This window comes from Pelobates fuscus, chromosome 4, assembly GCF_036172605.1.
Source record: "Pelobates fuscus isolate aPelFus1 chromosome 4, aPelFus1.pri, whole genome shotgun sequence".
NCBI classification, from domain to species: Eukaryota; Metazoa; Chordata; class Amphibia; order Anura; family Pelobatidae; genus Pelobates; species Pelobates fuscus.
Genome location: NC_086320.1, coordinates 245,531,092 through 245,547,569, shown reverse-complemented (window position 1 = coordinate 245,547,569; position 16,478 = coordinate 245,531,092). Strand labels below are relative to the sequence as shown.

Genomic DNA, 16,478 nt, shown 5'->3' with positions numbered 1-16,478 from the left:
TTCTTTTTTTTAAATGCAAGCTTAAGCTATTGTGACACCAGATATGAGTGGTGGCACTGGGCAAGTGGGCACAGTATCCACTGTGAGCCTGACACAGAAGCTGGCAGAAAACTAACTGCTATTCAATCTATTACAGTGAAAAAAATGTTTTGTTTTCAAATGCAAGCTTAAGCTACAGTGACACCAGATATGAGTGGTGGCACTGGGCAAGTCGGCACAGTATCAACTGTGAGCTTGAAACACAGACGCTTGCAGACAACTGCTATTCAATCTATTACAGTGAAGAAAAAAGTTTGTGGGTTTTTAAATGCACGCTATTGTGCCACCAGATATGAGTGGCACTGTGCACACTGGCAGAGTACACGCTGTTGGCCTGAAACACAGACGCTTGCAGACAACTAACTGCTAATTAATCTATTACAGTGAAAAACATGTTTTTGTTTTTAAAAGCAAGCTTAAGCTATTGTGACACCAGATATGAGTGGTGGCACTGGGCAAGTGGGCACAGTATCCACTGTGAGCATGACACAGAAGCTGGCAGACAACTAACTGCTATTCAATCTATTACAGTGAAAAAAAATGTTGGTTTTTAAATGCAAGCTTAAGCTATTGTGACACCAGATATGAGTGGTGGCACTGGGCAAGTGGGCACAGTATCCACTGTGAGCCTGACACAGAAGCTGGCAGACAACTAACTACTATTCAATCTAGTACAGTGAAAAAAATGTTTTGTTTTTAAATGCAAGCTTAAGCTACAGTGACACCAGATATGAATGGTGGCACTGGGCAAGTGGGCACAGTATCCACTGTGAGCCTGAAACACAGATGCTTGCAGACAACTAACTGCTATACAATCTATTACAGTGAAGAAAAAAGTTTGTGGGTTTTTAAATGCACGCTATTGTGCCACCAGATATGAGTGGCACTGTGCACACTGGCAGAGTACACGCTGTTGGCCTGACACACAGACGCTTGCAGACAACTAACTGCTAATTAATCTATTACAGTGAAAAACATTTTTTGTTTTTGAAAGCAAGCTTAAGCTATTGTGACACCAGATATGAGTGGTGGCACTGGGCAAGTGGGCACAGTATCCACTGTGAGCCTGACACAGAAGCTGGCAGACAACTAACTGCTATTCAATCTATTACATTGAAAATAAAATGTTGTTTTTTAAATGCAAGCTTAAGCTATTGTGACACCAGATATGAGTGGTGGCACTGGGCAAGTGGGCACAGTATCCACTGTGAGCCTGATACAGAAGCTGGCAGACAACTAACTGCTATTCAATCTATTACAGTGAAAATAAAATGTTGGTTTTTAAATGCAAGCTTAAGCTATTGTGACACTAGATATGAGTGGTGGCACTAGACAAGTGGGCACAGTATCCACTGTGAGCCTGACACAGAAGCTGGCAGACAACTAACTGCTATTCAATCTATTACAGTGAAAACATTTTTTTTTGTTTTTAAATGCAAGCTTAAGCTATTGTGACACCAGATATGAGTGGTGGCACTGGGCAAGTGGGCACAGTATCCACTGTGAGCCTGACACAGAAGCTGGCAGACAACTAACTGCTATTCAATCTATTACAGTGAAATTTTTTTTTGTTTTTAAATGCAAGCTTAAGCTACAGTGACACCAGATATGAGTGGTGGCACTGGGCAAGTCGGCACAGTATCAACTGTGAGCTCGAAACACAGACGCTTGCAGACAACTAACTGCTATTCAATCTATTACAGTGAAGAAAAAAGTTGGTGGGTTTTTAAATGCACGCTATTGTGCCACCAGATATGAGTGGCACTGTGCACACTGGCAGAGTACACGCTGTTGGCCTGAAACACAGACGCTTGCAGACAACTAACTGCTAATTAATCTATTACAGTGAAAAAAATGTTTTTGTTTTTAAAAGCAAGCTTAAGCTATTGTGACACCAGATATGAGTGGTGGCACTGGGCAAGTGGGCACAGTATCCACTGTGAGCATGACACAGAAGCTGGCAGACAACTAACTGCTATTCAATCTATTACAGTGAAAAAAAATGTTGGTTTTTAAATGCAAGCTTAAGCTATTGTGACACCAGATATGAGTGGTGGCACTTGGCAAGTGGGCACAGTATCCACTGTGAGCCTGACACAGAAGCTGGCAGACAACTAACTGCTATTCAATCTAGTACAGTGAAAAAAAATGTTTTGTTTTTAAATGCAAGCTTAAGCTACAGTGACACCAGATATGAATGGTGGCACTGGGCAAGTGGGCACAGTATCCACTGTGAGCCTGACACAGAAGCTGGCAGGCAGGCAGCTGCTATTCAATCTATTACAGTGAAAAAAAAATGTTTGTTTTTAAATGCAAGCTTAAGCTATTGTGACACCAGATATGAGTGGTGGCACTGGGCAAGTGGACACAGTATCCACTGTGAGCCTGACACAGAAGCTGGCAGACAACTAACTGCTCTTCAATCTATTACAGTGAAAAAAACATTTTTGTTTTTAAATGCAAGCTTAAGCTATTGTGACACCAGATATGAGTGGTGGCACTGGGCAAGTGGACACAGTATCCCCTGTGAGCCTGACACAGAAGCTGGCAGGCAGGCAGGCAACTGCAATTACATTACACAGAAAAAAAAAGAAAAAAGAAAAAGCAGACTGATGTTCTAGCCCTAAAAAGGGCTTTTTGGGGTGCTGTCCTTACAGCAGAGATCAGATGAGTCCTTCAGGACTGTAGTGGACACTGAATACCCTAGCCTAGCTATCAATTTCCCTATCAAATGAGCAGCAGCTGCACTTTCCCTCCTCTATCTAAGAATGCAGCTTCAGAATGAATCTAAAATGGATGCTGTACAGGAGGTGGGAGGGTCTGGAAGGGAGGGTCTGCTGCTAGTTTGCTGGAATGTGTCTGCTGACCGTGAGGCACAGGGTCAAAGTTTACTCAATGATGACGAATAGGGGCGGATCGAACCGCACATGTGTTCGCCCGCCGTGGCGAACGCGAACACGCTATGTTCGCCAGGAACTATTCACCAGCGAACAGTTCGGTACATCACTAGTCATCAGTAGTCCCTATAAATTCTTCTGATTCGTCCTCATCGCATATATGAAACTTTGGTAGAGTTGTGTTGTTGTTGTTTTTTGCTTGTTTTTTTGAATGATTTGTGAGGTTTGATGGTTTCCCCTGGACTTTATGGATTTTTAAGGCTCCTTGAAAGGGGTGAGGGATCCTTAGAGAACAGTTTGAGATAAGTGGGGGGTGGGGGATGGGGTGTAGTCTCCTGGCCGTCCGGGCTGATATCCATGTATGGGTAGTCGTATTAATGAGAGTAGCCTATTGAAAGCAGTATTGTGTCACATGCTGATAATTTTACTGTGAAGTCAGGTTGTCAGAATCGGTTTGGTTATATTTTAAGAAGTTACACCAGGGTTCCCAGGTGTCTATGTATACTTGGTATTTTTTTTAAATAGAGAAGCATATCTCTTCCATTATGCTGATGCTTTACATTTTCTGTATCCACTCTCTAATCGATGGTCAGGTAGCTTTTTTCCAGTGCATGGGAATGAGTTAATTTGCTCCTGTGAGTATGTGTGCGATAAGGGATTTTACGGCTCTTTATAAAGGGGTTTAAATGTCCTAAAGTCTGCTAATAGAGTTGTGGCCATTTCTTCCCTTTTGCGTTTGTGTGCAGATGCTAGTTGTATAATTTTGCCTCTAATTATGTGCGCTTCCCATATTATAGGGTAGGCTGAGTTGGGGGTTGTTGTTTTGTGTGAAGTATTGGTCTAATGATTCCTTGATTTGTGCCACTAGTTCGTTATCATTGAGGAGGGTGTCATTTAATTTCCATTGGGCTCTGGTGGGGTGGAGGGACAGGATTTGAACGGCAAGATACAGGGGAGCGTGGTCTGACCAGGTGAATGAAGCATAGGAACAGGTGATTATTAGATGCAAGAATCGATGTGGCAGGAACAGCATATCTGTTCTAGTGTATGTGCCTGTCGAGTGCGAGTAAAACAAGTAGTTTTTGGTCATGGGGTGTTTGATTGGTCAACATGTTTTAGAGAGTTGTCTAGTAGAGTTTGTATTTGTTTAAATGTGGAAGTCTGATATGAGTGTGATGTGGATGTTGTGTTCAAGTTGCCATCTAGTGATGTGTTCTGGCAGCATGCAGTGGTCTGCTTTCTAGTAGCCACTGGGCCTCGGTCATATGAGATGCTTCTTTCTCCCAGATATTCTTTCAGTACTGTTCAGTCTCAGCTCTGGGTGGGTCTTGCGAGGAGATGTGGTAGTTACCCTATAGCTGTGCATACACCTTGGATGGTTCTTTGGTAAAGAGGGCATTGATCCTCTTAGACTCTACTTTTCTGGTTTATCTGCTCAGTCTGGTTGCCAGTGCTGTCAGTCTTTGCTTAGCTGTTTCCATCACTTCTGGTATGGGCATATCCTTCCGCAGCAGCCAGGATCTATCTTTGATCTTTCCACCTCCGTTAAGTTGATAGAGCTTACTTACTTACTTCTGTGTTGTCTTTATCTTGACTTCCAGTCATAGTCTCCATTGTCTTCCAGTCATAGTCTCCATTGTTTCTCTTTGAGCCTGATCTTGTAGTCAAGTAGCTGGAGGACCACTAATACTGTGGCATATATGAGCCTGTATAAGACTTGCTTTTCCCACAGTTGGTGTGCAGATCATTGTTTAACATTGACTATCCATTGACTTCAGGTGGGAGGGGTTTTAACTCACAATTTTTTTCCCCAACATAACTTTCTGTTTTTTTGCTTCACAAGTACTGCCAAGCCTCAATAGCAAGTCCATGAGTGGTTCACTGGCTTTGCATATCTTTCTGAGTTGTGTTTCAAAGCTGCCTGGGCTTCCAGGTAGTTCCCAGGATCGCAAGCACTGATGGGGGAATGGCAGGGACTGGGTAAGTCCCCTGTACAGCAAGGGCATTCTATGTATGGCATAGAAGCCAGCTGTCCTTAAGGGGTTAAAGTGACACTCCAGACTCCAGAATGTCAGCTTTGGACTGTGTTAGAAGGGGAGGGTTTGCAAGCGGTTTCTAAAAATGCACCTCCAATTGAAACAATACATAATTAAATGCATGCGTGGTTTCATTGGATGTATATCCACTAAACAGTGATTGGGGGAGGCAATGAAGTGGCTCTTTAAGATGTTTTATAGTTTTGGATTTCTCATGTTTTAGATAGTTACTTGCATCTAAATGAGGATCAGTCAGTAGATGTACCATATGTGTGTGTATATATATATATATGTATATATATATATATCTCAGTAAAACCTTTTATACAGTTCTATTGCATTTTTTATCAATAATCTTACTATTGTTTGCAAAGTGTCAACTGTACACATGACAGAACTTTTATCTGTGTATACCTTATGATTATGTTACATGAGAATTTCTCAAAGGTTATATATGCTAACAAAAAAGACTTAGAACACACCACCCAAAATACTTGAACTAATTAATCCCTTAATAGTCACCATAAAATGTCTAACTGTAACTCATATGTCCTCTAAATAGCTTGACATGTTGTTGATCATGATCTCTCAATTGGCATACATATTAAAAATATAATCAAAGCTTTATCCCAGATTAATTACTCTTTCAGAAATAAAGTACATTTAGATTTCATGCTTTGTTGTGTAAATATCTATCTACTATGACGATGCATGAAATAGCCTTCCAGCTGAAGTGGTAGAGGTTAACACAGTGAGGGAGCTTAAGCATGCATGAGATAGGCATAAAGCTATCCTAGATTTAAGATAAGGCCAGGGACTAATGAAAGTATTTAGAAAATTGGGCAGACTAGATGGGCTGAATGGTTATCTGCCGTCACATTCTATGTGTCTATGCAAGATAGGCATAAGAGTATGGATACATTAGAACAGATAAGACAGATGGTGAAGACAATTACATGGTAACATTCAAGAAAACTAAGAAAAGTATCCTTGCTATCCTAGGTAAGAAAGCATTACACCTACCTTTTTCCGATGGGATGGCACAATAAAAAATGTTTCAACTTTGTGTTTTTTTAAGAAACTGTTTCTTTCATGGCCATAACCTGGTTCAACTTCATAATCCCCATTTAGGCACTCTAGAGTGGTCTTTGTTATGTGAACTTTTCTAAAATAAAGGAAACACATTGATAACTGATACGAGTAATAAAAAACAAATTACATTTAAACATAGTGCACTTAGAATATTCGGGATGAAACTGTTGGATTAGACCATAGTGTATGTTATTCAGTGTATGTATCTGTATCTGTGCGTCAAAGTGTGTGGTCATAGAAACATAGAAACATAGAATGTGATGGCAGATAAGAACCATTCGGCCCATCTAGTCTGCCCAATTTTCTAAATACTTTCATTAGTCTCTGGCCTTATCTTATAGTTAGGATAGCCTTATGCCTATCCCACACATGCTTAAACTCCTTTACTGTGTTAACCTCTACCACTTCAGCTGGAAGGCTATTCCATGCATCCACTACCCTCTCAGTAAAGTAATACTTCCTGGTATTATTTTTAAACCTTTGTCCCTCTAATTTAAGACTATGTCCTCTTGTTGTGGTAGTTTTTCTTCTTTTAAATATAGTCTCCTCCTTTACTGTGTTGATTCCCTTTATGTATTTAAATGTTTCTATCATATCCCCCTGTCTCGTCTTTCCTCCAAGCTATACATGGTCATGTGTATGTGTATGTGTGTGTATTTGTATCTGTGCCAAAGTGTGTGTAAGTGTCTGTAACAAAACGTGTAACAGAAATACCCCAGTTAACCAGTATAATGGCTGCTTATATATATATATATATATATATATATATATATATATATATATATATGTGAACAACTATTTGTTGTTTTGCCTTCAGTAGTCGTTTATTTGGGCTCATGGACTTGTAAAATACTGTTTCTGGCCCTTTAAGTACCTTGGGAAAAGACCTGCAGTTTTTAATTGGCACTTAGGATGCAGCCGAAGTGCCGAAGTAGTCAAAGTGGCCGCCATCCGAAAATCGAACACGTGGCGGCAGCCATTTTGATTCATTCGAATGCGGTCAGCGGTGTGTGCCGGCAAATCTATGGAACTATTTTCGGCTACCCAATTGCGCGAACACCGCTGACCTGTACCTTCTACTCCCCTTCGAAACTGCAGCTGGAGACTAAGTCCCGTTCGAAGATTCGAACGCATGTTCGAATGGGACTTAGTCATTTTTTCAGGGTAAAATATACCGACCGCACAGCCCATATATAATATAATATATATGTTCAGAAACATATTAGTAATATATGTAAATCGGGTTCATGCAAAGAGGGTGAAACGGTATTAAAGAAAAACACACTTATTGCATCAAATTTAAAAAGCCACACTTTTAAAAGCTTTCCTCATTTCTTTCTCAGGATGAGGAATATATTGGTTGTAGACTGAGGATTTCCATCTGCCCAATCTTTTAATAATATGCACTGGAGTGTCAGTGTTGAAGGAGACCGAAGCTGCCCCTATTCTAAATGAAAAACCCGAGACATGGATACAACCCAATCTTAGGAGTAGTGTTCCTTCTCCAGAGAAAAAAACTTGACTTAAGATGTGCATACAACCTCCTACTTATCAGAAAAGGGGAGTGGAAGATCGCATTTCATACTTGTAAAAATAATAATAACTAGCAAATGTTTCCCTTTTTTCTCGGAATTAACCAAATCGGCAGATGAATAGTAATAGATGTTATAATTACCCAATTGATGGTACTTATTTTATTGACCTCAAAAGTATGAAGGCCTACCAGGATTTGAACCTACCTCACCAGCAATGTTATAGGCATTCCCATAATATTCTCTGAATATGCCAAATTACACAATAATCTCAAGGACATTATCACTGATAGAAGTTCACAATTCACTTTACAATTCTTGTCCTCTCTCTGTCTTGGTTTAAAAAAACATATCTCACAAACTCTTCACTGCATACCCCAAAACAATGGCCAAACTGAACGTATCAGTCAAATATTGGAACAGTATCTCAGGACTAATTGCTCATATACTCAACAAGACTGGGCAAATTGTATTCCCTTAGCTGAGTTTTTGTATAACAATTTAAATCATAGCTCCAAACAGAAAAGCCCTTTCTTTGCTAATTAGGGTTGACACCCCAATGTTCTTCCTTCTGAAATACCCATGTCTGCTAATCCCTGAGTCCAAGACTTAATGTTGACCTTACAAAACTTTAAACTCCTATAAGACACACTACAAAAAACAAAAATCAGATATAAAACAAACTATGACAAGCATAGAAAGACAGGTTCTCCCTACAAAACCATGTGCAGTGCATGGACAAGAGCCCAGGGACGTATCTGATATATGTGTATGTATGTGTATATGTATATATGTATATATTTATATATGTATCCCTTTATAACAGATATATAACAGAGTCAACGTGACTACTGTGGTGTAGGTCATGGGTAATACTCTGTAACCATGAGCCGGGGGATATGAATTAAGGGCAGCCACAACAGGTGACATTAACCAAAGATAGTTGTATGCTAACAAAGGAATACTTTGCCCATAATTGCAACATAATCCACTATTGGGGATATCTAAGATATCAACAAAGGTCGAAATAACTATAACATAGGCAACCCATGTTCCGGCTGCATGCTGTCTCATCCCGTGTCCGTGATGGTGAAAGGGACAAAAGGGTAATTGCAGGTATATTTTACGTTGGCGTGATATTTGTGGTGGGGCAGGATGTTGATGTCAGGCCCAAGAACTGCAGAAATGAAGCTAAATTTACCATGGAGGTAAGTTTGCACATGTTGCCATCTTTAGTAGCTAGGAGAGAGTGAGCTGGCACCCAGCAGTATGGAATTTTAGCTGCTCTGTCTGTTTGTTGCAGGTTGAAAAGATGCCCTTGAGCTTAAAAGTTTTGCACCTCCTATAGTCATCCAGTGCATCAGGTATGATTTTAGAGGTTAGAGGGCCAGAGGTGAGTAGTTTATCCATTATATATTCCGTTTTGTCAGCGCACAGAGTCCATGCAACCATTCTCCTCGCTGCCAAAGCTATGACCCCCCCCATCCCCTCCCCAGACATTGAGGTTTTGAGTACAACATGATTATTACCCACTTCCACATATCAGGATAGGCATTTAAAGATATTTCATCATGCTTATCTTGCTCTGGACTAACAATGCAAGCTGTGTTTGACATCATGTTTGAATTGTTTAAAGTGTGATCGGGAGGAGGCAGACCTGTTCCACTGTTGTTGGTCATGTGAATATATTCAGGCATTTTGGAAGTGTATTCAGAATCTTTAAAATATTCACCCCAACTGTTCCAAACTGCTTCTACAGTTGTTGCCAGGAAAACTATTGTGCATGATTAGATACGGAGTACTTCTCCACCAATCACCCAATTTTGTACAAAATTATTATTATTATTTTTTTTTAAATATGGATTGTTTGGAACTCATAATCATAAGGAAATGTTGACAAAGTGTTTATTTCACACCTGGCAGACATTTACTAAGAACCTCAAAAGAAAAAAAAACCTATTCATAATACTTTTCAGTTATACAAATTGGTATCTGCACCATACTTTACTGAATAAGCACCCAGTCACTCTTACTTAAGATTCAATTCAAAACCCAGCCTGCACAGTTCATACCTATCCAGGAACACATGATTGAACTTATATGAAAAATATTTTTTTTTAGAAATGTAAGAAATATGCTCAAAATATGTATTTTAGTTCATCATCAAATTTAAACTGCCAATTCTACATTTTCTTATTCAAATAATATATATATATTATATATATATATGTTTTAAACTTACCCAGGCAGCCCTCCAGCTTCCATTACATTAGCCAATGTGACATCATTAGACCAGACATCATATTGCCATTTCCGGAGCCCCAAAACTCCACACAGTACACGCCCAGTATGGAGTCCAACTCTCATATTAAGATCAACTTCAGTAGCTTCTGCAACTGACCTAAAAAAATAAATATCATAAATTATTTTTAAACATAATAATAAATATGAAGACGTGTATAACTGTGCCAGTTTTATCTTGTTTTATCCTGCCACACTATTCAGGTAAAACAACAAAACTATATAACTCGCTATGGACAGAGAGTGATAGCATGACAGGTGTATAGTCGCAATTTTGGGCAGTCGGAATCCAGGACAAACCACACCCATATCCTAACCCAATAACACACAGACACTAAGAAATATGGGGAAATTTGTCCACAGCTTTATTAACCAATAATAATAATAATATTAATAATAATAATAATAATAATAATAACGATAATAAATTAACAGATAAACATGGGTCATTGCCCCCCATACTCCGCCCCCTCGCATCCTGTTCCTTCGGCTACCATACAAAAGGCAATGACCCCCATATAATAACACATATACATATTTATAAGATACACCAACATTATTCCAAAGTGCCAACCATCCATTAACCACGGCAGGGGTATACCCGGATACCCCTGCCCCACCAGGTTCTGAGCCACCTCCAGGACTCGAAACCTCTCAACCACCGATGACCACAATTTGTTTATTCCACCTCACGTTCATCCAGGGGAGCCTATTTCCTCTCCTTCAGCTCCCCGTCCCGCCGCTGTGAAAGAAACGGGTTAAATAACACATAACAAACAAAGGGAGGGTGGGTGGGACAAACTCAACCAGGTAGAAAGTTAGAATTACTCCCCTAAGATGGCTGCTCATTTAAATAGCCCATCCTACTTACCCATAATTCCAACCCTTGCTTACTTCCTCCTAAGCCCGCCTCCTAACCCCTGTCAAGGACTTTTTCCGCTTAGCTGCGCTCTAGCTACATGGGGCTACATGACAGGTGTATAGTCGCCATTTTGGGCAGTCGGAATCCAGGACAAACCACACCCATATCCTAACCCAATAACACACAGACACTAAGAAATATGGGGAAATTTGTCCACAGCTTTATTAACCAATAATAATAATAATATTAATAATAATAATAATAATAATAATAATAATAATAATAACGATAATAAATTAACAGATAAACATGGGTCATTGCCCCCCATACTCCGCCCCCTCGCATCCTGTTCCTTCGGCTACCATACAAAAGGCAATGACCCCCATATAATAACACATATACATATTTATAAGATACACCAACATTATTCCAAAGTGCCAACCATCCATTAACCACGGCAGGGGTATACCCGGATACCCCTGCCCCACCAGGTTCTGAGCCACCTCCAGGACTCGAAACCTCTCAACCACCGATGACCACAAATTTTTTATTCCACCTCACGTTCATCCAGGGGAGCCTATTGCCTCTCCTTCAGCTCCCCGTCCCGCCACAAGCTCAGACCTTGACCCCTTAAGCTGTCTGAGCACCGCCACCCCGAAGAAACAGTGCCATCCAAATACCATCCTGCCAACCCAAGTTGAGCAGGTCCAAACCCACATCCGAGAGGTGAACACCATCCGAGCGGTAGTATCCTGGCAACCTTTCCTCCAGCTCAAGGTGCCTCACCACCACACCCCCTACCTTCCGGACAAAGCTTGCCATCAAGCTATTCACTTTCTTTCTGCACCTATCCATAGCCACTGGATCCCGTGCGTGCCACCACCGGCGCCGCGGGACAATCTCCGACCAAACTAACATGACCCCCGGAAGCAGGCCTCTCAACTTGTTAATGTCCTGCTTCATCCACTTCACCAGCCGGCGTTGCGGCGTAAGGCCCAGGTCATTACCCCCCACATGCAGGACCAGCAAGTCCGGCGCGCACCCCGCCGCCAGCATCCTAAACAGCGCACCACAAACATCTCCCCAGCAAAATCCCCGATACCCAAACCAACGAACTGCCAACTGGCCTTCCGGAAAACCCAGCTGCAGGCCTCGTGCTCGAGCTGCGGCCCTCCTCTCGGCCCAGAAGACAAACGAATGGCCCATGATCCATGCCACACGCCCTGGGGAGGAGAAAACAAATGGTGAGGGAAGTCTAACAGAGACCCCTACCCCAGCCCAAAACATCGCAACGTTCCATTCTAATTTAATCAGCTAACCCCATATATGACTCTCACTTTTTTCCATCACTCCAATAAACCCAACCGGACATAGGAACGGAATCTTACCGATTCCCACCTCCCTATCCACTTCACCACTTCGTCCCCCAATCCCAAACGCGCTGCCTCCGTGGCCGCCCCAATACGGAACGAGTGCATTCCAAACCGTTCAGCCCGAAGCCCCAACTTACCCAGGCCCAACCGAAAAACTTTCGTGAACTGGAACCGAGAAAGGGACGATCCGTCAGCATGTACCAACAAGGAACCCCCTATCGCTGGCCTCCGCGCCAGGTACTCCGCCGTAGCAGCCAACGGGCACAAAGCCGAGCCCGGCAAGGCCCACAGCGTTACGTCCCGGCCCACGCCGCGGACGTCCGTTTTGGAGCTGCCAAGGTGCACCACCACCTTCCTATCAAAAACACGAACCCCCGCAAATTGCAGACCCCCTTGCACCATCTTATTAGCACTCACCAATTTCCCTATTCGGAATGCCCCAAAAAACGCCAAAAGAAACGCCACCTTGAACAGCGAAGCCTCGAACCCATCGAAACAGACCTCAGACAATAGACCCACCAAATCCCCCAATAGCCTAACCGACACTGGACGCCTGGTATCTGGCGACCTGCGACCCCTGCGATAACCCTTCAGGGCTTGCCTGATGACGAAGGTCTTGGTAAAGTCCTCCTTCCCACGCCACCTAAACCAAAACGCCAACGCCGCCATGGACCTGTCCACCACAGCAGGGGACGGCCCTTTCGCCAGCAACTGACAGGTGTACCACAGGAAAGCATCCCGCAGGGCATCCCCGCCGTCTAAGGCCAACCCGTCCAGCGACCGCTCCCACAAGCCCCAAACCTTACTGTATGAGGCCCAAGTGGCCAGTGCCAGAGAAGCCTTCACAAGTCCTCCAAGCAGGATGCTCCCAGCTGCCAAATCTCGTCCGGGCAAGCCTGCCCTTCCTTCGATGCCCCCGGCGCCGCCAGCCAGAATCGGGACCACTGAAAACGAGACAGAGCATCAGCCACCTCATTCAAATAGCCGGGAACATGGCGCGCGCGAAAAACAACATTCCGAGACATACACAGCAACACAAGTCGTCTAAGCAGCTTAACCCCTGGCTTCGAGGCCGCAGACTGACGATTCACCGCGTGAACCACTGCTATGTTGTCCGAGAAAAAGACCACTTTCCGATCGCGCAGCCTGTCGCCCCACAGTGCCATCGCGATGACCAACGGGAACAACTCAAGGAAAGCCAAGTTGCGCATAAGAGGGCTCGATCCCCAAGCTTCCGGCCACCTCTCAGCACACCAACAGCCACCAAAATATGCCCCAAAGCCCACACTGCCCGATGCATCCGTGAAAAGCTCCAGCTCGGCCGACGACTGGCCCTCCTTGCGGAACAACACTGTCCCATTAAAATCCCGCAAGAAGGCATCCCAGATGCCCAAGTCCGCTCTCATGGCCGCCGACACCCGGATGAAATGGTGCGGGGACCGAACCCCCGCGGTAGCAGCCGACAAACTGCGACTGAAGACCCTCCCCATTGGAATGACCCGACCCGCAAAATTGAGCAGCCCGATCAAAGACTGTAGCTGCCGCAGGGTAACCTTGCGCGCCCCAGCCACCGCAGCCACTGCCCCTCGAAGCCTGTCCAGCTTATCCCGGGGCAGCCGACATTCGCCCAGCCCAGAGTCAATCTCCAGTCCCAAGAAACACAGACACGTGGTCGGGCCTTCCGTCTTATCCGCCGCCAGCGGCACCCCGAAGTGGCCCGCCACCCACTCAACCGTCCGCAGCAGGCGCAGGCATTCTAAGGAATCAGCCGGCCCCACACACAGAAAATCATCCAAATAATGCACAACAGAACGATTCCCTGCCTCCTCCCGTACCACCCATTCGAGAAAAGTGCTACATTTCTCAAAATAGGAGCACGAAATGGAACAACCCATGGGCAGGCACAAGTCCACGAAGTAGTCCCCTTCGAAGAAACACCCCAGCAGGTGATGACAATCCGGGTGGACCGGCAGCAGCCGAAACGCTGCCTCAATGTCCACTTTAGCCATCAGAGCCCCATGCCCGGCCCGCCAGACCAGTTCGACCGCCCGGTCGAAGGATGCATACGACACCGAGCATAAGTCCTTACTAATACCGTCATTCACCGACTCCCCTTTCGGGTATGAGAGATGGTGAATGAGTCGAAATTTACCCGGTTCCTCCTTGGGAACTACCCCAAGTGGGGAAATCCGCAGGCCCACCAACAGAGGCACTGTGAACGGGCCCGCCATGCGGCCCAGCCCGACTTCTTTGCCCAGCTTCTCCCTCACCACGTCCGGGAAGTCAGCCGCAGACTTCAGGTTGCGCAGCCTCCCCGATCCCCCCTCCCGCTCCTGAAACGGAATAAAAAAACCCTTTGCAAAACCCGCCAGGAGCACAGCAGCATCCGCCCTGTTACCGTAGCGGCTTAGCCACGGCTCCATCGCGCTTAGCCTCACTGGGGTTAAGCCCCGGGGAAGCGGATGCACCCCCTCCCCTGGCCGCGACAGCCGTACCGGCGCCTCCGGACTTACCCTTCTTGAAGCAGCGGTTGAGCCCATGAGTGCCCCCGCAGCCGGAGCACTCGTGATTGAAACGACAAGTGGACCCCCATTTGCATTGGCCCTCATTATAGAGCCAGCATAAGCCCTTTTGAAAGGTGGCCGGCGAGGCGGACTGCCCCCTTGTGCCGGCCGTGTTCTGAAAGGGCTGCGCCTTCTGCGCCATCATCAGCTTCATCCAGAGCGGCAGGTCCATTTGGTCCCACCGCATACCCGGATTAGCCGCCAGCCGTTGCCGAAACTGCTCGTCATACCGCCACCACGCCAACCCCCCGTAAGTCCGGTACGCTTCCCAGATGCCATCCAGATAGCAAAACAGAGACGAGCATAACCCCGGCGATTTCTCGCCAAGCACGCTAGCCAGCACGCAAAAGGCCCTCAACCAATTACCAAAGGACTTCGGGATCTTGCGATACCGCTTCCTCTTCTCCTCCTCCTCCTTTTTCTCATCCTTCTTATCCTCCTCTTTGAGGTCAATAAAGTGCTCTAACGGGAGGAGGGAGAAAATCTCACAGAACTCACGCTTCCATATCTTATCCTTTACGTCCTGTTTCAAGTGAACTCCCAGCGGGCCCGCAAAAGATACATACGCGTGCTGCCTAGCCGCGTCGGGGATACCCCCAGTCAACTCAGCCCGCTCACTCCCAGCCTCCCCTACTTCCTGCGGCACCACCATGTCCCCGGCCGAACTAGGCCCTGTGGAATTCCCGACCCGCGAGCCCGTAGCCACAGTACCCGGAGCCCACACCTGACCAATGCCGCTAGTGTCACCCCCCGCCCCCAACGAGTGGAGTAGTGCCTGAAGTGTGGTGACTAAAGCGCTGGATTGTAGTGACCCACTGGACTCACCAGCCAAGCCCCCCGACACCGGAACAGTGGGGGCTGCAGTGCAGATCGCCCGACGTCCAGGAAGAGGAACTTCCGCCGCTGTCTCGCCGACCGGGGAGCCCACCCGGTGACCAGCCTGCGAGGAGGCGGAACGGCTCCGAGATCTAGGACAAGGAGAAGAAGTCCTGGGTAGGGTGTAACGGACATCAATACCCCTCCCGTCACGACCCCGGGAGCGCCTGCTCTGCACCGAAGCCTCCCGCTGACCTCTACCACCACGTGGCACCCGGGAACCCCTGGGGCTACGACTCCTCCCGTCTCTACCAGCAGGCCGCCCCTGCCGACCAAACCTAGGGGCTGCCGCACCTTCCCCTGCCGAGCTGTCCGAGGGGGAGCAGTGCCTACCCGACCTCCCCCGAGCATCCCAGGACCCCAGAGATCTAACGGGCAAGGGGCTGCCACTACTACTCCCAGAACCCGGGCCCCCCCGCCGCCCAGCCACTACAGAGGATCCCAATCCCCCGCCTACCCCACTCCTCTGCCTATCCACCGCCGAAACCCCTTTCCCCGCACCCACCGCCACTGCCCCTTTACCTTTCCCCCCATGCTTACCAGACCCCGTCGGCTCAGACCTACCCCCCACCCCCTCGGGGGACCCGCTCACTGACCTGGCCGCACCCCGAGAACCCCCACCGCCTTTGGAACTCACCCCTTTTGAACCACATTTCCTCTTAGGGGCCCCAGGACCCTCCCCCCTTACGACTACGGCCTGGGCGCCCTCTACAGGCCTACTCCCGCCCCCCCCCCTGTGGCAGAGCTCCCCCTAGCGACCTTCCCGCCAAGAGGGCCCCGGCCGGAGCCCTCTGCACTTGCCTGTTGCCTCCCAGGCCGGCCATGCGGTCTCCCGGATCCAGACTCGTCCTCATCATCACTCTCCGATGGGGGGAAGCCCTCCTAGACCTCCCCTCCGTGGGTCCC

At 46.3% G+C, this 16,478-nt stretch overlaps 1 protein-coding gene across 1 annotated transcript in view; it reads right to left on the bottom strand.

The window, feature by feature from the left end:
• Nucleotides 1-16,478, bottom strand: part of ADCY1 (adenylate cyclase 1) — a 1,733,599-nt gene that overhangs the window by 1,033,981 nt on the left and 683,140 nt on the right. The window contains exons 6-7 of the mRNA XM_063452027.1: nucleotides 9,839-9,997; nucleotides 5,996-6,137 (exon numbers count right to left, since the gene is read on the bottom strand). Of these exons, the coding sequence (XP_063308097.1) occupies nucleotides 5,996-6,137; nucleotides 9,839-9,997 (301 nt within the window). The remainder of the gene's footprint in view (nucleotides 1-5,995; nucleotides 6,138-9,838; nucleotides 9,998-16,478) is intronic.